This window comes from Grampus griseus, assembly GCF_964374135.1.
Source record: "Grampus griseus genome assembly, chromosome: 7".
NCBI lineage: Eukaryota > Metazoa > Chordata > Mammalia > Artiodactyla > Delphinidae > Grampus > Grampus griseus.
The window spans coordinates 72,227,144-72,250,839 of NC_139001.1; the positions used below are offsets into that span (position 1 = coordinate 72,227,144).

A 23,696-nucleotide genomic window follows, 5' to 3' on the forward strand; every position below is an offset into this window, starting at 1 on the left:
AACAAAATTGCACACGTAAACATCAATGGGATCCTGACTAGGACCAAAATGAGGCCCAGGAATGAACTGGATTTGCAATTTCAGATGCTTTATTACCTAAAGTCAGAAGAGAAGATATAAAAGCTGTTTTATTTACCAAGAAAGTGCACTAGGCCTGTGGAAAGTCGGTCCTTTTTGCTAAGCTCTCAGATATTAGAGGCAGTTGGCTAGACGGCTGTGTTTTACATCCCAGATTAACATTTTCGAGGCTGCTGAATAATGTAGATCCTTTTCAGTGGAGTGACCTTCTCCAGAGCAGGTCTGGGTTTTTGATGTGTCATGTGCATTATTGCTGGAAATTTATGGCTGAGCTAAAGGTGAGGAGGAAAGAAAAAAATGAGCATATTGGATCTTTTGGGTCATAAAGCATTAAAGTAGTAGAAAACAAAACAGCTGGTCAGAGGAATTTCACAGTTTTGTTTACTTCTTTGATAGTATCTCTTTTTTCCATACCACCTCTAGCTCTGTATCCATGGATATACTTGTTAACCTGGGTTTTCCCTCATTAGTGTGTTTCTAAGTTTTTAAAATTATAAAATATATTATATATAAGGTAATTATATAAATTATATATATATATATGTTTTGAAGTGACTTTTTTTGTTTTGTTTTGTTTTGTTTTGTTTTTGCGGTACGCGGGCCTCTCACTGTTGTGGCCTCTCCTGTTGCGGAGCACAGGCTCCGGACGCGCAGGCCCAGCGGCCATGGCTCATGGGCCCAGCCGCTCCGCGACATGTGGGATCCTCCTGGACCGGGGCACGTACCCGTGTCCCCTGCGTCGGCAGGCGGACTCTCAACCACTGCGCCACCAGGGAAGCCCTGAAGTGACATTTTTAAAGGTAGAAATATCTTCATCAGTCCTCCAATATTAGAATTTATTCTGGCACTACTATGCATATACGAAACACTATATGCTAAGAAGGCCATGGGGACACTGAAGAAGGTCCTGGGGTGGGGAGGAAGAACGCCTCAGATGTCAGAAGATCAGAAATAAAGAACCTCTGAAAGAAGTTAGGGGATTTTTAGGTTGAAGTATGTGAAATTGGCCATTTTATAAGGTTCTATTTGAATAAACAGCCTGGTAAAGAGAAGGCTGAGGAATGACTTATTAGCTTCAGGTAACAAAAGTTCTCACTGGTCATCTCTGCAGAAGACATCTATGAGGAAATGAGCTTAAATAGATTTAAATTAACACAGACTGAGACTTTGACAATAAGAGGAATTTCATATGGAACCAAGAGACCTTATGGAATTTACATTAAGGACAGCTGAAGATGGAAATGATGCCCAATGTTGCAAGTCTTTCAGGCATAGTTTTCCTAGGAGGACAATTTGGACCCAGAGGCCTTTCGGTTCCATTCCAGTTCTTGGTTTTCAAGCCCACTGATTCAATATAAAGGTACCTAAGAACACCTTCCCTAGCCAGCAGGGAAGGGATGCCTCAGCTCACCAGAAATTTAATTTATCACTATTGAACTTAGATGCCCTTGCCTTGACACTCAAATAAAAGGGGAGATAAACTGTTCATGACCCCAAACATCACTGTTTATGGTTTGTTTGGGCTCTTCTAAGCCAGGGAAAACATATGTGCCTTACATCACTTCTCAAATGTCCCTGAGCTCTGAGCACACAGCATTCCCTTTCATGTGAAACTTGGCTCCAGAAAGTTCTTTCTTCTTGGTCTTAAAAAAATTAAACATACTGGAAGAATATACACTGAAGTGTTAACAATGATTATCTCTGAGGGGTAGAATTACGGGCAATTCCTAGTCTTTTTCTTTACTTTGCCTTTGTTTCTCTAAAAGTTTTCTTTTACAAAGAGAAGGTAAAAGTTATGTAATAATTAAACCCAAGGACGGTCTATGCTGGCATTCTAGTAGAAAGGAAGAAACATAATTGAGGTATTGGTTATAAGTATTACTTTACAATCTAACAAAAGAGCTGCTGATTTATTTTTTTGTCAGATCAGATATCATTGGGCCACATGACATACATTTTATAGTGTGGTAAGGGCAGAGTGTTTTGTTTCGTTTTTCTTTTAACGTTAGAACCAGAAGGAAACTTAAGAGGTCATTGATTTCAGTAGTTTTCTTCCAGACTAGGTGTCTTTAGTGTCAACTAAAACAGATGGATTATTTCAGGTTAGCTCTAAATCACATTCAAGAGATTACAGGTAGGAAGACCTACTTGGCAAGTTACTTAAAGTCAAATGTAAGGTAAAGGGGGGTGAGAAAGGAAATGAACAAATAATTCTGATATAACAGAAATCTGGGCAATTAGCCAAGGTGAGATGGATGGGGCAAGATGACAAGGTGAGAAAGAAGAGAGAAAACCACAGTGTTGATTGTTGCTCTTAAGGTGTCAGAGTGATGATGGGTGGAGGTGGGAAAGGAAAGGGGAGAGGAGAACGGTGCGTGAGGATACACTTATTGCTTAATTTGGCACTAACTCATTATTTGATCATTTCCAGGGTTATCTCCGCAATTCAGGGGCTACAGTATTGATCATTTAAAAAATTGCAATAAAATACATAAAACATAAAATTTACCATTTCAACAATTTTTAAATACACAGGTTAGCAGCAATACATACACTTACATTGTTGTATAGCCATCACTACCATCCATCTCCAGAACTTTTTCATCATACCAAACTGAAACTCTGTACCCATTGAAGAATAATTCCTCATTACCTCCTCTGCCAGCCTTTGGTAACCACCATCCTACCTTCTCTCTCCATGAATTTGACTACTTCATGTATCTCATAAATGTGAAAGCATGTAATACTTGTCCTTTTGTGTCTGGCTGATTTCATTTAACATAATGCCTTCAAGATTTATCCATGTTGTAGTATGTGTCAGAATTTCCTTCCTTTTTAAGGTTGAATAATATTCCATTGCATGTACATAGACCACATTTTGTTTATCCATTCATATGCTGATGGACACTTGGGTGGCTTCCATCTTTTAACTATTGTGAATAATGTTGCTATGAATACTGTTGCACCAATATCTCTTCAAATTTCTGCTTTTAATTCTTTTGGCTATACATTCAGAAGTAAAATCGTTAGATCATACAGTAATTCAATAGTTAATTTTTTGAGGAACTGCCATATTGTTTTCTATAGTGGCTACACCATTTTACATTCTCACCAGGAATGCACAAGTGTTAGGGGCTACCTTTCAACTAAGGCATTTAACTGAGGTTGTAAGAGCTCTGCTCAACTGCGTCTCAAAAGAGGAATGCCACAGATCAGAATGAATGGGAGACTGCGCCGGGGGGCTGTTGGCCATCTGTGAACTGGTCTGGCAAAATTTAGGGGGAAAAAAATCAACAGGATTGAGAAAATAGTGGAAACAATTCTGACAAGGATAAGAGCCTTAGATAAACTGCCCATAATTATTAAATTACCAATGTACAAGTTGCGGAGGGTAAGGGCTTTATAGGGACAGGTGAAAATACAACCAGAGAGTCAAGTTCTCTTTCTCAAACACCCCACCCCCTCAATCAGGAACGTCCTAATATAGAAAGACTTGGGGGTTGTGGGTGGAGAGTCTACAAAGGGTCTTCAGATGATGGAACTGTAAATAATAGTCAATCATTAAATGCCCTGATTCTTTCCTGTAGATTTTAAATCAATGGAGATAGGAACATTTTATATTCAAGTCCAGACCGGAAGTAAGTAGGAATAGGTTTCTAACCTACAACCTGTGCTTTAGTCTGACATCTTAACTTTGGGGACACTTTGGATTTTTCATCGTTAATCTTTGTAAAACGATAGGGTTTGTAGAATGAAGGGTGTTTGTCTGACTCATTAGGGTAAAAGAATCTAGGTTAATCCCACAAGAGAAAGAAGGATATGTGTAAGGATTCTTCCTGGCTGTGGTTCCATCCCATAAGGGGCAAAATATTGAACTTGAATAGCAGATCAATAGAAACTTCCACATTGAGAATTTACCATCATTTTGGGTAGTTGTGACCTCAGAGCCTACATTTTTCGTTTCAGAGAAAAAGTCAAAGAAGTACGGTAAAAGTCTTTATGATTAGAGCTATGAAAGAAATTCTAGAAATTAAAAAGTCAGTGGCAGGTTTTGTTTTAGAGCCTGAAGTCAGGTGGTATTAGAAGACTGGCAGCTCTTCCATTCATCTTTGAAGGGTGTTAACTTCCAACGTGAACGTTGGCACTTAGATTTCCACACCCCGTTAAGCAAAGTGCTTAAAACAAAACATTCAGCTTGAGTCAATGAAATTCAAGGATCATCCTACACAGAACAAGAGAAACCTTTTTAGATTTGCAGATGCCTTTGATAGCTTCCTTTCCCCCAGGATCCCATTTCACATAGTCTCACTAACTTTGGCCCTGGTGACATAGCTGGCAGCTTGAAAAGTGGCCCCAATTTAACTAGGCTTCAACATTCCACCCCCATCTGCACTATAACCCAGCCCCGTTACTAATGGTTTAACTGGATACTTTTATGTTGGGAGAAGCTTCACAACTATTGCCAAACTTAACTTCTGTAACTATCCAGAGAACGAATATATTTGGCAGTGTCATTCTCTCTCATTCCTTGCCTTAAAATAATTAAGTAAACAAGCAATCGTAGATCTCAGGGGAGCTATGTGACTCTAAGGGGTAGATGGAACTTTGTCTAAGACCAGGTCTCCTAGATTTTTATCTTAGAGAGCTTTGGGGTTATACAACCCTTCTTCTGCAGGAATAAACACATGATGTGGCCTGTCAGTGGGCAACATGAATTCTCTCAGTATTTAGGGCTGGAAGAGGTGAGAAAGACTGACTAGAGAAGAAGGGAGGGTCCTACCTACCTTGAAAGGTAGTGGGGAGTGAAGTCTGTGTGGAGATGAGTGGGGGAAAGAGTGGGAGGGAAAATGTTAGGCTGCTTCCCACTTAGATTTGTCCAATTCCAACCTCTTGGGAATTGTTTTCCAATCTCCCAAATCTTAAACCCTTGGTTGGCTTTAAAGTAGGGTATCCAGACATGATTGGCATATGGATAGAAATTTCCTGCCATGATTGAATGGTTGCTGAGCTCCTATGAATAGGGCTATAACTCACTGTTTTGGACTCTAAGTTCTTAAACTGGTATGAAAATTAACATGGGTTCTAGGAACTAGACATAATTCTAGCTGAGGGCATGAAGGAATGTTAATAAATGCAGAGGCTATGACCCTCATTTCTGCTACTATATTTCTTCTGGCCAGTTATATATTGTTAGATCTTCATGACAATATATATTGTTGGGAAAATCATTGTAATGCAGATGAAAATTTATCATCAGATATCTCTCTGTATATATATATATATATTTTTTTTTAAATAAATTTATTTTATTTATTTTTGGCTGTGCTGGGTCTTTGTTGCTGAGCACGGGCTTTCTCTAGCTGTGGAGAGCAGGTTCTACTCTTCCTTGTCGTGCGTGGGCTTCTCATTGCGGTGGCTTCTCATTGAGGTGGCTTCCCATTGTGGAGCACGGGCCGTAGAGCGCGCAGGCTTCAGTAGCTGTGGCACGTGGGCTCAGTAGTTGTGGCTAGTGTGCTCCAGAGCACAGGCAGTAGCTGTGGCGCATGGGCTTAGTTGCTCCGTGGCATGTGGAATCTTCCTGGGCCAGGGCTCGAACCCGTGTCCCCTGCATTGGCAGGTGGATTCTTAACCACTGCACCACCAGGGAAACCCTAAATCTCTATATTTTATATGTCTTACTTTTTTATATTAGGCTGTATAGTTATGCATTTCTTTTTTTAAAATTAAATTAATTAATTAATTTATTTTTGGCTGCGTTGTCTTCGTTGCTGCTAGTTATGTATTTCTTTTCATTAAAAAATTAAGGTATAATTTATCTACAGTAAAATAGATACCCTCTTTAGTGTTCAGTTCTATGGGTTTTCACAAGTGCATACCATCTGTGACCACCACCTCAGTCAACATATAGAACCGTTCCTTCACCCCCCAAAATACCCTCCTGTCACTTTGTGGTCAACCCCTCCTCCCACTCTCTGGCAACCACTGATCTCAGCAGATCTATTTCTTAAAAGGCATTGGTCTTTCCACCCCAGGTTGACCTTTTTTATTATGAAATCCTATTATGCTTCACGTTGAATTATGGATTCAGGGAAGATTTTTCTTAGCTGTAAGGGACCATGTGGATCCCACCAACTTCCATATTCAAGACAGTGATTTATGGTAATCTTGGGACTTGATTTTATTGCTGGTCTCTTATCCTTTGCCTGGATTCCAAGTGATGCCCTGTAGGATATCTCCTTGGGAATAGAAGCTAACACTTACTGCAGGCTAACTCTGTCCGGCTCTGTGCTGAGTCCTTTGCACATGTTCTATACCTTCATTTTATTCTCACAACATCTTCGTGAAGTGGATACTATAAACCACATTCTCATTTACATATGAGGAAACAGAAGCACAGAGAAGTGAAGAAACGTGCCCAAAGACACACATCTAGCAAGTGATGGAGTCAGCATAGGACCCAGGCACCTGATATCTGACGCCAGAATGCCAGAACCTGTTCTAACCAGTAATCTATGCAGTCTTAGCCATAGACCTACGCCAGTAGACATGGAGCTAAGTGTTAAAGCGGCTTTTTAAAAAAAATAGATACAATTGCTATTAAAAATATTTGTAACAGCACACCAACTCAATATTTTCTTATGATTTCTAAATACAACTTATTGTTGTTGTTATTTGATTCTTCTGTTTATCTTTGAGATTCAGAAGTGATATGAAAGAACAATATGAAAGGGAAAGAACCTTTATGTCATAGACATATGCACATGTGTCTACAAAAAACAATAAAGGCTCTGGCATCATATCTAAAGTACAGCATCATCAACCTTTACTGACCACTCTCTTTAAACATTTTATTTTGGGTGAACATATATTCTAGAGGAATATATCTATTCCACTTAGCTCTACTTACTGTGGACATTCTATTGCCCCTGAGGAAGAAGCGTTTAGTGGGCAGGGGCCGGAGAATGTGTGTGGCAGGTCATCATCCATCCCTGCCCTTCTTCTAAAGTCAGGAAGGCAAAGAGTCACTTATGACCGCACCCCTTCCGATCTATCTGATGGGAGAACCAAGCCCCCCTACGTGAGAAGGCTCTGTAGCTTTCGTCTTTCATTAAGATCCTGCCTGATACTACTTGCCTCATGGGCTTCAGACACACCTTTTCTTTTCATTGCCATGAAACAGATGTTACTAATTAGAGCAGAGAATGCAGGCAGGTTGCTCTGTGTCGGGCACTGTTCTAAGAACTTCCTGTGTGTGAACCTCATCGATTCCACTCAACAGCCGTCTGAAGTATATATATCCTCTTCCTTATCTTCATTTTACAAATGACGAATCAGAGGCACGGGATCAGTAACTTGCTCTAGACCTCAGAGGTAGCAAGTGGAGAAGCCAGTGCTAAACAGGGGTCTCAGAAGTCTAGCTGCACAGTTTCTACTCTAATCTTTTTCAGACCCCTGATTTTGGTAATAACAGCCAGTCTTCCTTCTGCAAAGGACACCCGCCCAGTCCTGTCTCTTCAATATATATGGGGGCAGCAGAAAGAGTGGTCCTTCAATGCCTGAATTCAATGCACCCGCCCCCTAGAAGTAGAATAAGGACCCTCACTCAGCTCACTTACAACATTTAAAAACAAAAGATTGAATCCAAAACTAAACCACTGTCTACGTGGGAAGAATTTTCTGAGTTTCCGGAGCTACTTAGAAAGAATTCAAGATACGGAAATAAAAATAGCAATGGTCAACCACCTTCATAAATAGACTTTACTAGATAAAGTCAGCCAGTGCCCAGGCTTCCTCCAGCCCCCAAATGGGCAACCCTCCACCACCCACCCTGGCCTCAAATCAAACATTTCCTGTTGGGAGTGCAGTGGTGGGGAGGAAGTTGAAAAAGGGCTGAATTCCCAATACACAGGCTGCCTTTTTTTATAACAACAGGCCAGCGTTTCCAATAAATATTTGGGATGGCAACGTCAAGTTCTGCCAGTTTGGCATCATGATTCTTGCTTAATTTACTACCTTATTTTTGAAATGATTTATTAAATAGACACTAGGAATTTGGGAGCATCAGCTTTTCTCATCAAAACCACTTCGTGTTCCTTGAACTGAGAGCAGATTCTTTCACAAGGACATCAAACCTCTGAGTTGGAAAACACCCCAGTGGTCATCAGCTCATTCACCCATGCAGCCTGATCGGCTGGGAGGCTGGGTGAATACTGGCTGGGAGCATCACGTGATGCACCTCCCCCACGGCTCACCTTCTCCAGCGTATCGTTCAGGGCATCCATCGTCTGTATTTTGGCAGCATTTGCAATGGCACTGTGAAGATGAAAAGAAACTTCACATAGAAATGGAAACTTTCCCACTAAAGAGGCTAAGCCACTTTTACAGGGGGTTTTCTACTTGGCCTTTAAGCTTTCATTCTGCTTGGCTACTTCTGGAAGACAAAAAAAAAAAAAGTCCTACTCTGTATGCCCATGTACGACAACAAGCTTTGCAGGCCAACTTAGTATAATTAATATTTTTAAACTTTTCATCCAAGTACAGCATACATGCAGAAAGGTGCACATGTTATCGACATACAGGCTGGTGAACACTCACAAACTTGTAACAGTAGTCAAACCAGTTGCCCCTAAGAATAATCACTACCCTGACTTACAGCCCCATATATTAGTTTTGACTTTATTTGTATATCATAAAAGGTACCATACAGCAGGTACTCTTTTGTGTCTGGCTTCTTTTCTTGGGCCAAGTTATTTGCTGGGAGAGTTTCAATCAGGGCTGAGCTTACAGTGCAATTTCTTGAAGGGAACTCTGCGCTTGCCATACTTTTTTCTGGATGGTCTGTGTTGGTTCGTAGAAGTTATTGGGGTATGGACACAGATTGATGATGCTTAGAAATTTATTTTCTACGCTATATTTTTCAAAAGCTATTCTCCTAGAAGATATAAGGAGGTGTTTGTCCACAAAAAGGAGGAAATCCTATCCATGGAAACGCTCACAAAGCAGATATAAAGAGCAGAGGTGACTCATGGGGGAGCTAGGGAAGCTTCAGGGCCTCTCACTGCACAGTCTCCTTTCAAGGCCCTGGGAGGGACCCTAGCCATTTCATATTTGTAATTTTGTATTATTTTTCCTTAAAATGGTCCCCCAATTCTATAAGATTCAGCTTCCTGCGCCACCAAGGAAGCCCTGAATTTTTTTTAAGAGGGTTCCAATCAGCACTTTATGACTCTCTAGGCAGCTCCTCTTCCTGCAGTGTTCACCCGATGTTAGAATTAACAGTAAGTCCCTTTTGCTGAGGTGCAAAGAAACGGATGACTTGTCCATGGCTGTCAACTAGAAGGTCATTTCCAAGCTATGACTCTAGCTCCTGAGCCCCTGGCCCAGGCGTGTTTACCGGTGTCACACTAAACAGGGCTTACACTTGAGTCAGGTTTTAGTAGCAGGATAGGTTTCTGAAGTTAACCAGCTGGCAATTCAATGACAGTGTGACGTCATTTACAGAGTGCTTTCTCTGTTCTAGGAACTGTCCTAGATGCTGGGTCAGGAGATAAATAATATGTGACTCCCACCCTTGAGGACTTATAGCTTTGCTTTAATTATGCGATAGTTATTTTCTGATTCAGAAGAAACAAAAGCTTAATGCCAAAGGGGCAAATTTTTAAAAATTGAGCTATAGGGCTTCCCTGGTGGCGCAGTGGTTGAGAGTCCGCCTGCCGATGCAGGGGACACGGGTTCGTGCCCCGGTCCGGGAAGATCCCACGTGCCGCGGAGCGGCTGGGCCCGTGAGCCATGGCCACTGAGCCTGCGCGTCCGGAGCCTGTGCTCCGCAATGGGAGAGGCCAGAGCAGTGAGAGGCCCGTGTACCGCAAAAAAAAAAAAAAAAAAAAAAAAATTGAGGTATAGCTGACATATAATATTACATTAGTTTCAGGTGTACAACATAATGATTTGATATTTGTATATACTGCAAAATGAGCACCACAATAAGTCTAGTTAACATCCCTCACCATACATAGTTAAATGTTTTTTCTTGTAATGAGAAGTTCTAAGCTGTACTCTCTGAGTAACTTACGGATATACAATATGGTATCATTAACTATAGTCATCATGCTATAATTTCATCCCCAGGGCTTAATTATTTTATAACTCTAAGTTTGTGCCTCTTGATCTCTTTCACCCATTTTCTACCCCAGACACCAATCCCCTCTCCCCCGAGCTTTGGCAACCACTAATCTGCTCTCTGCACCTATGAGCTCGAGTTTTTGCTGTTGTTGTCCTGTTTATTTTTCTTCTTAGATTCCATATACAAGAGAGATCATATGGCACTGTCTTTCTCTGACTTATTTCACTTAATATAATGCCCTCAGTGTCCATCCACGTTGTTACAAGTGGCAGGATTTCCTTCTTTTTTATGGCTGAACAGTATTCCTCTGTATGTATGTGTGTGTGTGTGTGTGTGTATCACATTTTTTTATCCATTCATCTGTCGATGGACACTTGGGTTGCTTCCATGTCTTGGCTACTGTAATAATGCTGCAGTAAATGTGGAGGTGCATGTATCTTTTCAAGTTAGGGTTTCATTTTCTTCAGACAAATACTCAGAATTGGAATTGCTGGATCACATGGTAGTTGTAGTTGTAATGTTTTGAGGACACTCCATACTGCTTTCCACAGTGGCTGTACCAATGTGTATTACAAGCTATCAGTGCACAGAGGTTCCCTTTTTCCCAAGTCCTTGACACAGCTTGGTATTTCTTGACTTTTCGTTAATAGCCATTCTGACAGATGTAAGGTGATATTTCGTTGTAGTTTTGATTTGCATTTCCCTGATGATTAATAATGTTGAGCACATTTTCATGTACCCGTTGGCTATCTGTATATCTTCTTTGGAAAAATGTCTATTTAAATCTTCTGCACAGTTTTAAACTGGCTTGTTTGCGTTCCTGCTACTGAGTTGTATGAGTTCTTTATATATTTTGGATAGAGTATTTCGTTTTTTAAAAATTTAATTCTTATATTTTTATTTTATTATATTTTATTATTATTACTTATTTTATTTTTGGCTGCGTTGGGTCTTTGTTGCTGTGCATGGGCTTTTCTCTAGTTGTGGTGAGCGGGGGCTACTCTTCATTGCGGTGCACAGCCTTCTCATTGCGGTGGCTTGTCTTGTTGCGGAGCATGGGCTCTAGGCACGTGGGCTTCAGTAATTGTGGTGCACGGGCTTCAGTAGTTGTGGCTTGTGGGTTCTAGGCACACGGGCTTCAGTAGTTGCGGCTTGGGGGCTATAAAGTGCAGGCTCAGTAGTTGTGGCGCATGGGCTTAGCTGCTCCACGGCATGTGGGATCTTCCCGGACAAGGGCTCGAACCCATGTCACCTGCATTGGCAGGAGGATTCTTAACCACTGTGCCACCAGGGAAGCCCAGAGTATTTCATTTTAAAGTAGAAAAATCCTCAAAAAATTTCCTTCCCAGAAATTGAGAAGAAAACTTTTAAAGTGATCTAAAAAGTAATTTTATACAGAAAGAAAAAGCCCCGAGAAATTCCATAGCCTATTTCCCTCCACACTTTCTTTCTGAGACTGTTACCATTTTAACTCTTAAGGATGTATCTGAGCATCCTCTATTTCACTCCTTTTGAGTCACTCATGAACTCACCTATGGAAACCATCCTGAAATAGGCTCTGAAGCGCCTCTACTTGGAGGAGCTAGTTTCACATGTTCACTTCTTTTTGAAGGCACTATTTTTCTTACCCAAGGCATAGAGGGGCTGGGCCATTTGTACATGAGATCCAGCCCACGGCTCTCTGCTTAGCTCTGAGAAAGGTGCAGTGTGTCAAGGTTACTGCGGAAGGAGCAGGGAGAAAACAACCTCCATATCCAAATTCCTTCCAGATGTGCCAAATACAGTGGCCTTTATTTTCTAAATAATTGAGTGAGGAATTTAAAATAAAAGCACATTTATTTTTAATTCAGATTTGCTTCAGCAGAAAGCATATTACAAACACAAGGCCAGCTTAGGGACAGTACTTTAAAGGCTAAGGTGAAAATGAGATACAGGGATGTGAGTCCTGTTTGGGTGCATTCAGGACCTTGCTTTTTAAGCAGGAGGCAGTTGCGCTGGCTGCAGGGAAGAGGAGGATGGGCAGAGAGAGTCCTCCAGAGGGTAGCTAACCCCCTCTCCCATGCTGACCCCCACCCCTACCCCACCCCACCATGCCAGCTGCCTCTAACTCTGGTTAGTAAGTGCCTAGGGAGCCTTGGTTTGTCCTAAGATCCAGCGAAGCCTCTGACTTCTGGCAGTAGGGTCACTTAAAAATCAAGATGAAGAAGGAAAAGAAATTAAGCAGTCCCCTACCTTGTTTTCTCGAATCCCGTTTTCTTGGTGTGTCTCTCCAAGAGGCCAATTTCTTGTTTTTTGGAAATTCGCTTTCCTCCAGCTTTCACTATAAACAAATAAGCATCAACAAGGGAGTCATATTTAGGGCAGCAAGAGAAAGTTTGCTTTGTTATTCAAGGTATGAGTTTACTGTAGATTTGAAGAATTTTAGAACTTTTTGAAGAGCTAAACTTTAATCTAAAACAACATAATCAAAAGGTACCCTGAACTAGCATAACAGAAGAAAAAATATTTTGGGCAAACAAGGTGGGAAGGAGAGAAGGGCTAAGGTTTTTGCTTGTCTGTGTTCGGAGAGGGGGACCTGAGGCTAAAAAAGGCAGAGGTGTTTACACCTTCGATTTGGGGAGGAGATAACAATTTATTCCCTTAGGCATTTTACTGAAAAACATTTTTTCTTATTAGAAAACCAATTACATTCTTCATGACAGCAACCGACAATTCCAATGTGACCCTTCTGTTTTCCCACAAGATTAAAGTGCAAGGCTTGCAAAATTTTTTTTCAACCAAAGCTTTCAAAAGCTAGATTGAAGAATGAGCCAAAAGTCAGGGCATGTGGTGGTAACAGGCATTTAATTCAAGAGAGATGCTTCTGATCCCACCAGATGCCCACCTTCCATCCCAGACCCCAAACCTCCGATGTTGGAGGAGCTCAGATGTTCTAATGAGTAATTAAACTGCATTAATAATCCTGCCATTCAAGAGATCAATTAGTGTTAATTAGGCTACAGATGACCTAACAGCAATTCAAGTGTTTAACAATGTCAGATGAAATCAACTTTTGAAAAGGAGCAGCCCATTTCAGATTGCAAGTCAAAGCAAATACTTTTTTCTGTTCCCAGGAAATTTGCACATCTGAAATCTGACAAGCTCAAATGAGAAAAAGCTAAATGGAAGTTGATTTGTTTGAACCTGTTAATTCTTTTTATGGAAATGTCAGATTGGCAATTTTCTAAAACTGGCTCCAATAGAGTGAAAAATAGGAAAACCTATTTCTCAATGCCCTCGTGAATTGACTTCATCGTTTTTCTTTTAAAATTATTATTAATTAATTTTTTGATTATGTAATAGTACATGCATAAGGCACACAATTCAAAAATCATGGAAAGGTCTGCAGTCTCCCTTCTACCATTATTTTTAAGTCTCCAGTTCATCTCCCTAGATACTGCTAACGATAACAAGTCCCTATGTATTCATCGATAGACATTCTATACACATACCTATATATTTTTTTAAATGGCAGCATACATTGTTCTACATCTTGTTTGTTTATACTTTTCATTCAGTCATGTACTTTGGAGTAAGTTCCCTATCGATATATATATAGAGAGAATGTCTTTCTTTTTAACATCTGCTTTAAAATTTCTTTATATGAACATTCTATGTTTACTTAACCAATTTCCAACCGCTGGACATTTTAGATGTTTCTAACCCATTGCTATCACAAACAATGCTGCAATGAATATCCTTTGCATATACATAATTTTGCACAAGTGCAAGTATATCCATGGGATAAATTCCTATAAGTGATCTTGTTAATTCTTAAGAGTATGTGCATTTGAAATTTTGCTAAATCTTGCCAAGTCACCCTTCACAGTGGTTGCACCAGTTTACAATCTCACCAGCCACAATGACAGTGATTGTTTCCCTATATCTCAAGCAACAGTGAGAACTAGAAAATGTTTGGCTTCATCAACCAATTAGAAAAAGAAAGGTAATTTGCCTTTCTAATATTTTATTAAAAGTTGAGCTTATTTCTGTGTTTCAGAAGCCAGTTGTATTTTCTTTTATAAACTGTTCACATTTTTGGTCCATTTGTCCTGTTGGACTTCTGTTCCATTAATCTCTCTGTTTATATGCCATTACAACTTTATTTTAATGACTGTAGCTTTATAACATATTAAAAAAAATTTTTTTTTGGCCACACCATGCATCATGTGGGATCTTAGTTCCCTGACCAGGGATCGAACCCATGCCCCCTGCAGTGGAAGTGCGGAGTCTTAACCACTGGACCACCAGGGAAGTCCCTAACATATTTTAATTTTGATAGTCCTTCTTTGCTACATTTTCTTTGCAGAATTTTATTAGCTATTCTTATTTATTTTTCCACATGAAATTTTGAATCAGTTTGTCAATTTCCTCCAAAAAATCCTGCTGGTAGTTTTTTAATGGTCTTGCTTTAGATTTATAGATTTTTTTTTAAAGGGAAAATTCGTATCTTTATATTCCTGGTTGCTCTCTATTTAAGAACATGGTACGCTTTTCCATTTTCTACATTTTCTTTTGGGTCCCTCAGTAACTTGTTCACATAAATCTTACACATTTATTGCTAGGTTTATTCCTTAAGTATTTTGTCTTTGTTGCTGCTGTTGTAGTTGTAGAGACGGTCTACTCTTCCATTATAGCTTTCACAGATTGTTGTTCTTATATTAATATCATTGATTTTATACCCAGATCTTATTGAATTCTCTTATTATTTATAATATTTTTGTTGACTCCCTTAGGTTTCCCAGGTAAAAAAAATTTATATAATCTGCAAATAATTATAATATTACTTTCTCTAGAATAATATTAAATAGTGGTGATGATGGACATCTTTGTCATCCTAATTTTTTTTTTTTGTCATCCTAATTTTTAATGGATTGCTTTTAGTGTTTTCCCATTAAGTATGATGTATATACTTAGTTGGATATACACACACACATATTTACAATATATATAACGTATATTCAAATATATTTCTTTCATCATATTAAGGAAATATCTTTCTATTACTGTTTCATTGGGCTTAAAAAATTACAAACACATGTTGAATTTTATCCAATGCCTTTTTATCATCATGTATACAATATGGTTTTTCACCTTAATCAGGTTAATTATATTAATAGATAAAAATTTTATAAATATATATTAATGAATATTTTACTATCAAACCATTCTTGTGTTCATGGAATAAACTCCACTTGGTCATTTTGAATCACCAAGTTTTTTTTTATTGATTATAAAGGTGTCTCACTAGAATTCTGTAATATTAGATACAGTCCAGGAAAAAAGTCCTGTTTTCATACATGGTCTGCTTTAAATTCACACACACACACACACACACACACACACACACACACACACACATGAAAAAAAGGCATACAAAATAATCAGCAACAGAAATGAAATAATGTGGAAACACCTTCTGAATAGCCCTGGAATACAGAGATGAAATAAACCAAGGGGTGGCTTTTTCTGGAAGACTGCTTGAGAAGGGTGTGCCACTGTATGAGGAGTGGTGTGGTTCATAGCCTCTTCTACCAAGAGGAATCAAATCACAATAGGTCTAGACCTAGAGCTTGAGCCTTCAGTAGCTCTCCCAGCAGTATCTTTCATCCTCCTTGTGACAAATGCTTTTAAAACATGGAGTGCTGTAATTACTTTCTTATTAGTGTTCCTTTTGTTTTCTCTGATGCTTTTGTTTTTGCACGTTTTCTTCCACTGGTTATTATAGCCAACTATAGAAGCACACTTGTTATAGTTAAAATAAGCAATAGTTAAAAGTGAGAAGACCTTTGAAATGTTGAGCTCTGTGCCACTCACTTGAAAGAGCACAGACAATTTAGAGAATGTCCAGATGAGAGCAACCAGAGTGGAGAAGGAGCCGTGTCAGACAAGGAACTGGGAAAACTGGAAAGATGGCTTCTGAGGAAGCAAAGACTCAAGGGAAGCTTATGGTACCATCTTCAAGGAGTTTAGGGGCTGTCTTGTGGAGGAGGAAGGATTTACTGGTAAGGAAATGTTATCTAGGGTCAGAAAGCTCTACCCCCTCCTGTGCCCTGTGACCTTGGGCAAGATAAACTCCTCTGAGGCTCAGTTTCTGCATCCTTCAAAAGGGAATAATACTGTTTGTTTAGGTTGTCCTAGGGAATAGAGGTGACATAAGCAGCTGGCACATGGTAGGCACTTAATAATTCGTAGTTATTATTATTTATATTTATGTTTTTCCAGAGGAGAGAATGGAAAGCAAAGAATGAAAGTTCCAGAAAGGCAGAGTCTGGCTACATATAACTGTGTTAATCAAAGTGAAGAAGATTGCGTAGTACAATAGTATATCTCTGGTCCCTTAGTGTGTTAAAGTAAAGAAAAGAAGTGTATCTGCCATGAATATTTTAGAAGGATTTTGGGGAATTTGGTAGAAGTTGAACTAGATGATTTTTATTGTAAGGTCTTTACTATGATTCTAACTCTTCCCACCTACCTACAAAAGAAAATCTATCATGTCCCTCCCTTTTGAAAGAATATAGTGTACTCAGAGAAACAAATCCCAAAAGAAATGTAAAGGGAATGTAAAGGACTTTCCTGGTGGCCCAGTGGTTAAGAATCTGCCTGCCAGTGCAGGGGACATGGGCTCGAGCCCTAGTCCAGGAAGAGCCACATGCTTCGGACCAACTAAGCCCGTGCATCACAACTACTGAGCCTGCACTCTAGAGCCCGCGAGCCACAACTGTGGAGCCCGCATGCCACAACTACTGAAGCCCGTGTGCCTAGAGCCCATGCTCTGCAACGAGAAGCCACCGCAATAAGAAGCCCACACACCACAAAGAAGAGTAGCTCCCGCTCACCGCAACTAGAGAAAGCCCACGTGCAGCAACGAAGACCCAACGCAGCCAAAAATAAATAAATAAATTTATTTTAAAAAATGTGTAATCACATAATTCCATGTTTAGGTCCTTTCAATACGCAAAATGAACGAGAGATTTTAAAATGTAAGAGAGAGATGTTTTGGATAGTTTCGTTAGAAAATCTACATTGATGTGGAGAAAATGAAACTTTGCTTTCCTATCTCTGAGTAAGAGGTATAATTTTGTGGCCGCTTTTGTAGTTTATAACTTTTCGAAAGTTGACCCTTGAGTTTAGAATGCTATATCGCACAATTTTTCTTGCAGGCTTATCTTTCTTTATCTTGACTACCCTCTACCAAACACTGTGCAAGAGCTTCTTTCCCTCATTAATCAGTGGAGAATGTGTGTGAAAAAGCTGACCACCACAGAGGTTTGGGCAAACTCTGCCTTGTGACTTAGAACGTTCATTTGAAGATTTTAATTAAAAGGTTAGATGTTTGCAAAACGCTTACTTTGCATTCACCGTTGAGTTTTTGGCATATTCTAAACTGTCAGTCAAGACAAAAGACTCTCATCAGGAAAAGCAAGGAGAGAGGGCTTCAGAGGGAGAGGGCTTGACCTGGGCCCACTTTACTGTCACGTCTCTGCCCCTTCTCACCAGCTATGGGGCACTGGGCGCGTCCCTCGACCTTGCTGACTTTCAGTTTGCTCCTCTGTGAAACAAGGATGAGGGTTCATCATCAGTCTGCAGTACTGGCGCTGTGTCTAGAAGGCTCTGTGCAGTGCCAGTCACACAGGATTGAGTGAATGGCAGCCGTTCTTGTCATCAAACCCCTGTCCCTGTGACCTGTGGGGTAGTGGGTCTCGTAACCTCTCTGTTGAACCTCACAGATCAACTCCCAGAAGTTGACATGAGCAGACTGGAGTTGAGAGAATTAAGCCTCTGGTGTTTGCTTTTTAAAAAACCATACTAACCCTTCTGCAGCTATGATTTCCTCCCCATTTTCTGCATTAGTTTCACCCTGGGGGATACACTCCCCAAACTTCCGTCTCTTTAATGAGCCAGAAAATGGATTCTCTCTGGGGGTTCTCAGTGGTGACCCCTTTGATGGCTCTGACTCATTTGCCTTAAAACAAATTAAAGTGCAAGGAATATACAAAAACTCATGAACTGCTGCTTTTTCTGGTTCATCACATATGTACTCGGTCTCCTCGGATTACCTTCTACTCACACATTTTTGACTGTTCAGGTAATGGAGTTCTTAAAAACTGAGAGCGAGGCAAACCAAAGCAGCAGAAAATCCTTAGCAGAAAAGCTAAGCTTCCTAGAGCCCAGGCCGCCTCATGTTTAATGTAGTCTTGTTTTACAGCATAAATTTATAGCCAGGATCCACAGAGGTACAATATGTTATATTAATATACATAAAAGAAAAACCACTAAGCACCCCCTGTGTAGGTGGGAAAGTTACAGCTGGCTGACTTTGGAGCGGTTTCACTTTTAACCATGATGGAGCAGGCATATGTATCTTTCCCACTGCAGTTTTCTTCTGCTCCGATGACTGCAGTAGTGCCGAATGCAGTCTGCAAACATCAGGAGGTCTTGCAATTGAGGAGAATCATTTCTTTTGATGGCTACGTGTTTTACTAGGCCTGCATTTTACAGGGATTCACATTCATGTGCTGGGTACCTTACATAGATTATCTCCTTTAATAGTCATAACAACCTTACACTATCAATGTTATTTATTACCGCCTGCTTTAGAGATGAGAAAACTGAGGCTCAGAGAAGTGGAAGGGAAGCGGGGTTTAAATCCAGGACTGTCTGATTCCAAAGGCCACGTCAGACCTTTCACAGACCTTTCATCATGTCTGTGTCCTACTTTCATGGACCTGTCCATTGCCTATAAAAATCAGGTGAAATTTAATGGAATTCTGGCAATGAATTATTTTTGTTCTATAAATACAATTTTGTACAGTAGCTATCTGGTTCAGACTTAAAATATATAGCGAGACAAGCTGAAGGATGAGGCTTCTTTGCTCCCTTGTTCTCAGTGGGGAGGCAAAAGTCTTCCTTCATCTCCATTCTAATCATCCCCAACCTCTTATCTGTAGTGTCACAGTTCATAATAATTAATTGTCATACCAGAGGCATTGTTGACATGCTTGATGGCGTCACGGTGGGCTATGTACACAGAGTAATTAGCAATCATTAGTGGCGGAGACAGAAAGTTCCTGGTGGTTTCATTCAAACTTTCACTTGGTGAAGTTTATCCCTGTGATCTTTGTGTATAAACGTCATTTAGCAAATCAAGTGTTAGCTGAACTGTTTTATGAAGGATTGTGGCGGGAAGAGAATGGCGTTTTCTTTTGTCCTTGTGTAGAAACTTCTAATAATTTGCATCGATAGTTCTTGATCATTATTTAGCATCATTAATTTTAAATATAGATAATGTTAAATATTCCTAAATCCAATGACAAACATAAAAAGTCAGGAGTCTGCCACAGGAGGCCAGGACAGGGTGCTGAGAAGTGGAAACTCGGAATTAGCAGTAACAATTCTGACTTTGGCTGGGCTGCTCACCAGAAAGCCACTGAACCTTGTGTCAGTTTTCGATGCTTTGTGAAGTTTATACCTGCCATCATCCTCTGCAGCAAGATGACTGAAATAATCTTGGCTCAGAGGAGCCAAAGAATGATACCAGTAAATGAATTTTGTTAATGGAGAAAGGCAAAAACAAAGAGGTCAAGTTGCTGAGATATTTCTTAAGGAAAAAAGAAGAAAGGCAGTTAAAAGAGCATCAAATCAGCTAAAAATAGGCCTGCATGCCTCAGCCAATCTATATGAACATATGGTTAAGTACAATAAAACTAATTTCCATATTCCAGGGAGTGGATATAAATAGCATACCTTTTTTACAAAAAGAAAAGAACTGTAGATGCTTTGCAAAATGCCTTGATAACTACCTTTTCCAGTCAACCCCTCCCACACTAGTGTCCTTATTAAAAAGTGCTCCTCAGCTTGGTGACAGACAAAAGACACTACTGATCACACTGCCCGACCCCAGAGCCTGAGAAGGGAGAGAAAAATTGGGTTGCTCTCTTCAGTGTGGAGGTTGGATTGGCTGGGTATGAAGTCGGATGATGTACAGGCATCTCCGGGAGACTGAGTCCGAAAGCTGGGACCTCTAGGGAGGAATGTTTCCATGGCAGTAAATTACCTTCCAGGTGTGAATGGGTCGCTGCTAACCTGCAGCCAGGGAGGGAAGGTCCAAGCTCACCACCTGCTCCTTTCTACCAGTGCCCAATCCCTTGTACTCCCACATAGAATTAGGTTTTCATTCAACCGGGCCTGACAAATCCCCAGGTGATTTTTACACAGAAGCCTAAAAGGATCAAAGACAGGAGGAACTCAGGTTGGAGGAAGTTAAAGGAACAAGGGGAGGTTGAGAGCCTCTGCTCTGTTGGGGCACCTCTGTGGAAGGAGGGGCAACAGCAGCTGAGGGGGTCTTGCTGTCTGCAGGACAGAGGGCAGGTGGGCAGCCTACCTGCAGGAGGATGCCCCCCTTTCAATGCGGAGAGCTGGACTTGCACTTCACTTGCCATAGCGCGTGCCAGGGCCAGGGTCAGTGCCGGCGCTCTGGAGGCTGAGTGCGGCTGCCCCACTGCACCCTGGCTTTATATGGGCTGGGGGCGGGGTCCCTTCAGGGCTTTGCTGAGCAGCAACAGGGCTTGTCATCTAGCTTTTCTGGGAACCTACATATTGGGGGCAAGTTTCCTCTTAGAAGAAAACTTTCTTATTATTCCCTTCATCTGAGAAGTCAAGGTAGACAGCTAAGGGGACTCTTTCTTTCCCAGGAGGAAGGGGAAAGGATCAAGCTCAGTGGAATTCTTTTTCTAACTATTTATCCATCGAGTTTGTATGGTGCACCTACAATGTGACAGGTTTTGTCATATACTCGCGTGACAAGGAGGGCAAGACAAGATCTTTGCTTCAAGACATCAGTTGTTTTTCTGAGGAGGCAATTATAAAACAAAGTGTGATGCCTTTGTCTCAGTCTTTGCAATGTCAAGCATCTATACTAAGAAAGTAAAATTGGGGATGTGCACAGAGATTTCTGCAAGGGATGGTAATCATACATTTCTCTCTCTCTTTTATTTTCTTTTTAGTATTGATTGGAGTCCACATAAACACCCCCAAATAGAGAGGGATAGTTAAATTAATTAAGATATAGCCATGAGAGTACTATGTACTCATTACAAATTGTGTTTTTGAATAATATTTAATGTTGTGAAAAATATTCATGATAAGACAGTGAAAAAGCAGGCTATAAACCAAGAGATGCCTGCTTTGTTAAAGAGAAAAAGTACAAATGCAAGCTTAGGCATTATTGTATCTCCAGTGCTATCAAAGTTCAGCAAAAGGCAGGTGCTTAGAAATGTCTCTTTGTTCTTCAACACAATTAAAAACTTCCACTCTTCAAAAGGCATTGTTAAGAAAATGAAGACCAGCCCCAAACTGGGAGAAAAAATTGGTAGAGCATATTTCTGACAAGTACTGGCATCTAGAATATATAAAGAACTCTTACAACTCAATACAAAGAGAACAAGCCAATATAAAAATGGGAAAAAGGGGCTTCCCTGGTGGCGCAGTGGTTGAGAGTCCGCCTGCCGATGCAGGGGACACAAGTTCATGCCCTGGTCTGGGAAGATCCCACATGCTGCGGAGCGGCTGGGCCCGTGGGCCATGGCCGCTGAGCCTGCGTGTCCGGAGCCTGTGCTCCGCAACAGGAGAGGCCCCAACAGTGAGAGGCCCGCGTACCGCAAAAAAAAAAAAAAAAAAAAAAAGGGAAAAAGATTTAAACAGAAACTCCACAAATAGAGATATTGACAACGTGTGAGCACATAAAAAGTTGCTCAACATCATTAACTATTAAGGAAATGCAAATTAAAACCACAATGAGCTACACCACATATGTATTCATATTAGAATGGCTCAACTAAAAAAATTGGAAAATACAATGTGCTGGTGAAGATGCAGAGCAACTAGAACTCTCAAACATGGCTGATGGGAATGCAAATTGGTAAAGCCACTTTGGAAGTCTGGTATTTCGCATAAAATTAAACATATACTTAGTACATGACTAACAATCTAATTCCTAGGAATTTTCCTAAGAGAAATGAAAACATACGTACACATAAAAACCTGTGTGCAAATGTTTATAACAGCTCTATTCTATAATTGCCCAGAGATAGAAACAACCCCAAAGTCCATCAAATGTAAAATGGATAAACGGTGGTATATCCATAGAATAGAATACTACTCAGCAATAAAAAGAAATGAACAGATATTTGCAACAACATGGGTGAATCTCAGAAGCATTGTGCTAAGTGAAAGGAGACTAAAAAAGCCACGTATGCAAGTCTATTTATATGACTTGAAAAGTCAAAATTACAGAACAGAAATCAGACCAGTGACTGCCAGAGGAGGGGGTGAGGAGAGAGGTGTCATCATAAAGAAGCAGGAGGGGACTTTTAGGGGTTGATAGAAATGTTCTGTATCTTGATTGTAGTGGTGGTTACATTCATCATACATCATACATACATCACACGACAATGGTGAATTTTACTGTATGCAAATTATACCTCAGTAAATAAAAATATCTATTTGTTAAATAAATGAATGAGAATATTCCAAAATGTTGAGTGGTTGTCTGTAGGTGAGAGTATTACCTGTTGATTTTTACTATCTTTTCTCAGTTTTTCTGTATTGTTTTTAAAATCAGTAGAAATCAATTAAATTGTTTTTTTGGGAAAAAGTATGCTATAGCATTGACCAAGGTAGGTACATGCTATGGGAGCAAAGAGAAGGGATCATCCACGTCATAGGCAAATATTCTGTGAGTGGCCTTCCCTGCAGTGCCCTGGACTAGCAGCTGGGTTTCAGAGGTAACACAACTCCTTCCTTGTTTTCAGAGAATCTCACGGTCTCATGGGGGATGTAGAAGGTGAGGTGAGAAGAAGGCTAAGAGGATTGCTTTGATGATTGACAAGGGTTATAGCAGCAAGGTTCAGTAGAAATTTCTGTATCTGCTCTGACCAAAAGGGTAGCCACAAGCCACATGTGATGTGAGCACATGAAATGTGGCTGATGCAACTGAGGAACTGAATTTTTAATTTTAATTAAAATAATTTAAATATAAATAGCTACATGTGGCTTGTGGCTACTGTTTAGAATAGCTGTAGCATAAAAGCTAGACATGTGACTGTCACCCAGATCTCACTGATTACCCTCTGCTTCTACAGGTTACAGATGGCAAGGAGGACATCAAAGGCCAACCACCTCTTAGGAGAGTCTGTACGGAGGACAGCCCAACTGATGGGGCTAAAACATAATGCATGCCCAAGCGAGGAAGACTTCTTCTGAGCACATGCTGCTTTATTTAACCATGATCTCCTATCAAATAACTTTCCTTTTTACCTCATTCATATGCAAAGCCTTCAAGAGTAGACATATGTTGTGAACCTCCATAGGGGGAGTTAGTAGGCAACATTTTCAGAGTTGTTTTCATTACGAAACCTTTGTTTGCACGGCTCTGAATAACAACTCTTAGAGGTCG

General features: G+C 40.3%; 1 protein-coding gene across 1 annotated transcript; it reads right to left on the reverse strand.

Annotated features, from left to right (window-relative positions):
* Nucleotides 1–233: 233 nt before the first annotated feature.
* On the reverse strand, nt 234–20,682 carry DAPL1 (death associated protein like 1; the record flags this gene model as incomplete). Its single annotated transcript, XM_082658745.1, has 4 exons — nt 234–350; nt 8,331–8,391; nt 12,434–12,521; nt 20,625–20,682. 4 exons carry the CDS (start codon nt 20,680–20,682, stop codon nt 234–236), a joined length of 324 nt encoding a protein of 107 aa, XP_082514871.1.
* Between the last annotated feature and the right edge of the window lie 3,014 nt (nt 20,683–23,696).